Source organism: Anarrhichthys ocellatus, unplaced genomic scaffold (assembly GCF_004355925.1).
Source record: "Anarrhichthys ocellatus isolate YVR2014 unplaced genomic scaffold, GSC_Weel_1.0 scaffold3665, whole genome shotgun sequence".
In the NCBI taxonomy this organism is placed as follows: Eukaryota; Metazoa; Chordata; class Actinopteri; order Perciformes; family Anarhichadidae; genus Anarrhichthys; species Anarrhichthys ocellatus.
Genome location: NW_022283639.1, coordinates 1,220 through 5,123, shown reverse-complemented (window position 1 = coordinate 5,123; position 3,904 = coordinate 1,220). Strand labels below are relative to the sequence as shown.

The following is a 3,904-nucleotide window of genomic DNA, read 5'->3' as shown; positions in this document are numbered from 1 at the left end:
ATGATTTTTTTTAAATCAAGAAACCGCTGTTTCACTTCACGATAGACGCATCAGTCGAACTCAGTGGAGCAAATACTGGATTAAAATAAAAAAATAAAAAATGTATTATCTCATTTGAACTGTGTGATTTCTTATTCCTCTAAAACTGACTCAGTGAGCATTGCTCAAATAATTTCAATGTACTTTTTGAGGTGCAAATGGAAAATAAATCTCTTGAACCTTGAATTACGCTCTGCTTCTGCAGCTATAAAATACTGAACTGAACTCCACATCCTAATAATCAAAATGTGCTATTGCTGCGTAGTCACAATCATCAAGGTCCTGAGACCAAACCATCTGCAGACAGATAAACAGATATCTGTCCTGATCACCAGTTAGTTGCAGCGGAGACTGGTCAAAGTAATCGTTTACCAGGCAACAGATGTAACTGTTGCTGCAGATCTGATGATACAATCACAAAGTCGGTCATCAATCTTTGTCCTACGGTGTTCTTGTACCAAGTAAAAATATATATCACTCAACGCTCCATCGTGGTGTTTGCTACGGCCAATCCATGACCGGCACACTAGTCCAATAACAAAGCACCACTCTGGTTCAGATCGGGCAGGACTTTCCTCCCGATCAACCCCTTCCAGGTTGCTCCACCGTTTCTCATGTGAGAGTTGAAGTCTCCAGTAGAACTAAAGAGTCCAGAGGCAGTATATTCCCAGGACCCCAACCAGAGACTCTAAGATGGCCGGATTCAGCCGGGGGCTTGAGTCCCCTTTTGAATTTGACTTTTGGAACCCAAGCTACTGCTATTGAAAGGGCTTGATGTGACTTTAACAAAACTTAGACAAAGCCTTACAGTTTCGAGAAAATCCATCAGTTACATGAAACTAATGTGCTGCTTCATGTCACGTGGGATAAAAAGAGAGATGGGAGGAATAGACTGACAAAAGCAGAGGAGGATGAGGAGGATGAGGAGGATGACTGGGGAGTTGAGGAAGGGTGGAGTGGCGTCAGAGATAAGTGAGCTGCACTATGTCTCGTACGTTCAGAGAGCTGCTTGAGCTCAGCAGGTTCAGGTCATCCCCTCCTCTGAGCACCGCATGATGGACGGCCTGGTGGGAGCAGAGCTCTGCTACCCTCAGCTCCTCAACTCGTCCTGCAGGGGTTTAATGCGCCCTCGCACTGAGACCGTCCTCCTTTACACGCTGCTCTTCTTCATCTCTGTGCTCACTGTCGCTCTCAACCTGCTGGTTGTCATCTCGATCTCCCACTTCAGACAGCTTCACACCCCCACCAACCTGCTCCTGCTCTCCTTGGCCATCTCAGACCTCCTTGTCGGGCTGCTGGTGATGCCGGTGGATACGGTGCGATTCATAGAAACCTGCTGGTTGCTGGGCGACCTCATGTGCACCCTGTCTTACATTGTCGGCTTCAGTCTCACTTCAGCCTCTGTGGGGAACATGGTGCTCATATCGATCGATCGCTTTGTAGCCATTTGTTATCCTCTGCAGTACCCCATCCAAATCACTCGCAGAAGAATTAAACTGTCTGTGTGTCTGTGCTGGGCCGGCTCGTTCCTCTTCAACGGGCTGATATTAAAGGACCATCTCAGGCAGCCAGCCGGACAAAACTCCTGCTATGGGGAGTGTATGGTGGTGATTAGCTACGTCTCTGGCACCGTCGACCTTGTGTTCACGTTTATTGGCCCCTGCTCAGTCATCCTGATTCTGTACATTAGAGTGTTTTTGGTGGCTGTGTCTCAGGCTCGTGCCATGCGGTCTCATATTACGGCGGTCAGTGCAGTTACAGTCACTGCAAAGAAATCAGAGAGAAAAGCAGCCAGGACTCTGGGTATTGTCATACTGGTGTTTTTGATGAGTTTCTGTCCGTACTACTACCCCTCTCTTGCAGGACAGGACATCTCAAACAGTGCTTCGTCTTGGGCCATTGTGTCCTGGCTGTTGTTTTTTAACTCTTGTTTGAACCCACTCATATATGCTTTTTTCTATCCGTGGTTTAGGAAAGCTATAAAGTCTATTGTCACCCTGAAGATACTTCAGCAGAACTCCTCTCAGGCAAATATGATTTAAAGTCACTCCACGCTTTTTGTTATGACCTACATCCACTTAGTGACAAGTGAAATTGTCCAAAAAAAACATCCATTCTACTTGTGTATGTCAGCATGTTGTGTAACCTGTAAGGATCTTAACAGACTCACAAAAGATGAACTTTTCTAGCGTGGTTAATGCACAAGGACTTTGTAATAAAATACTGTCATTAGAAGATAATAGAAGGCACAATTTGGAATTTAGCAACAGAGTTTGAAACTTAAGTTATTTTTTCCTAGATAGGTAAATATTGAGGCTCTGACTGTTGAGTGAAAATGTATATATTATTGTCTCAGAAATTCCATTTAAACACAGAATTATTGAGGTAATGTGTGAATCATAAATGTCAGGATTCAGCAGCAATGCAAAACTAATGTCCAAACCATAACCACTTTATGAGAGAAATGTTTAACAGCAGACTGATATTTATCTCCCCTGGTTTAGAAGAACTGTTAACGCTCTTGTGATAGTAAAGCCTGTATTATGTAAAGAAATTGCTTTGTATTTTGTTTTTGATGATGGTGTTTAACTAAACATAATGAAGAGATTCCAGTGAAAATATATTCATTTATTTGTGTAAATATAACTATAAAGAAATGTATATTTACAGTTTGGTTTAGTACAAAGTTATGTTGAAAACAGAACGAGTTTAAAAAAAGAAGACATTTGATGCTGAAGTCCTCATCTTCTGGACTGAGACTGGAGTCGTGACACCCCAGTTCTGTGTATTAGGGGAACAGGCCTGACAATGCAGTCCCAGTAGAAGACTTAAACCCAAACTTACCAAGGCGTAGAACTGGTGACCGCTGTCTTCAGACATCCCTTTTCTAATCTGCATGAACATAGGCTGCAGATTTGAGTTGATGGCATCAATGAAATCATCCAGCTTGTCGGGGGCGTGCTGTGCTGCAGAAAAAGAAAGAAAATTTGTGAGAATTCAATTCAATTCAATTCAATTTATTTTTATATAGCCCAAAATCACAAATTACAAATTTGCCTCAGAGGGCTTTACAATATGTACACATTTGACATCCTTTTGTCCTGGAACCCTCACATCGGAACACGAAAAACTCCCCCAAAAAACCCCTTTAACGAGGAGAAAAGAGGAAGAAACCTTAGGGAGAGCAACAGAGGACGGATCCCTCTCCCAGGATGGACAGAAGTGCAATAGATGTCATGTGTAGAACAGGATAAGTGAATTACAACACATTCAATGTAATTACAGCACATTCAATGTATGACAGAACCACAGCAGGAGACAAGACCTGGTCCAGGTATAACCCGGATACACAGGAACCTGTGAGGCGAGAAAGCACAGACACTCTGGTGAAGAAGCAGGTCAATAATGTGCATTAATGGTATCGGTAATATGAAATAGTAATGTGAGTAATAATAAAAGTGATATTAGCAGTTGGAGTCAGCAGGGCCATGGTAGGAGGAAGGACCAGGGTCCAGATGAAACCATGTTCCATGGAAACCTGTGAGGAGAGAAAGCACAAGGACTCCGGGGAAGAGACAAAATCAGTACTGTGCATTAATGGTATCGGTAATAGGGGTAATAATGTTAATAATGAAGATCGTAGTAGGTGTCAGCAGGGCCATGGATGGTTGAAGGACCAGTGTCCAGATAAAACTGCGGTCATGGGAACCTGTGAGGCGAGAAAGCACAAATACTCCGGGGAAGAAGTAAAGTTAGTAATGAGCATTAATGGGACATCAATGCATACAGACAGAGGTGAAGAAGAGGAGGAGAGAGCTGCTCAGTGTATCCTAAGGAAGTCCCCCTGTAGTTTTTGCCTATACCA

General features: G+C 43.2%; 1 protein-coding gene across 1 annotated transcript; it reads left to right on the top strand.

Moving 5' to 3' along the window:
- The first annotated feature begins 1,094 nt into the window (after positions 1-1,094).
- On the top strand, positions 1,095-2,081 carry LOC116379083 (trace amine-associated receptor 13c-like). Its single transcript, XM_031840997.1, has one exon. It carries the CDS (start codon positions 1,095-1,097, stop codon positions 2,079-2,081), a length of 987 nt encoding a protein of 328 aa, XP_031696857.1.
- Positions 2,082-3,904: the final 1,823 nt, after the last annotated feature.

Bases quoted from the DNA above. Each gene is read 5' to 3' on its own strand.
- LOC116379083 (XM_031840997.1), top strand. From the start codon at position 1,095: ATGGACGGCCTGGTGGGAGCAGAGCTCTGCTACCCTCAGCTCCTCAAC.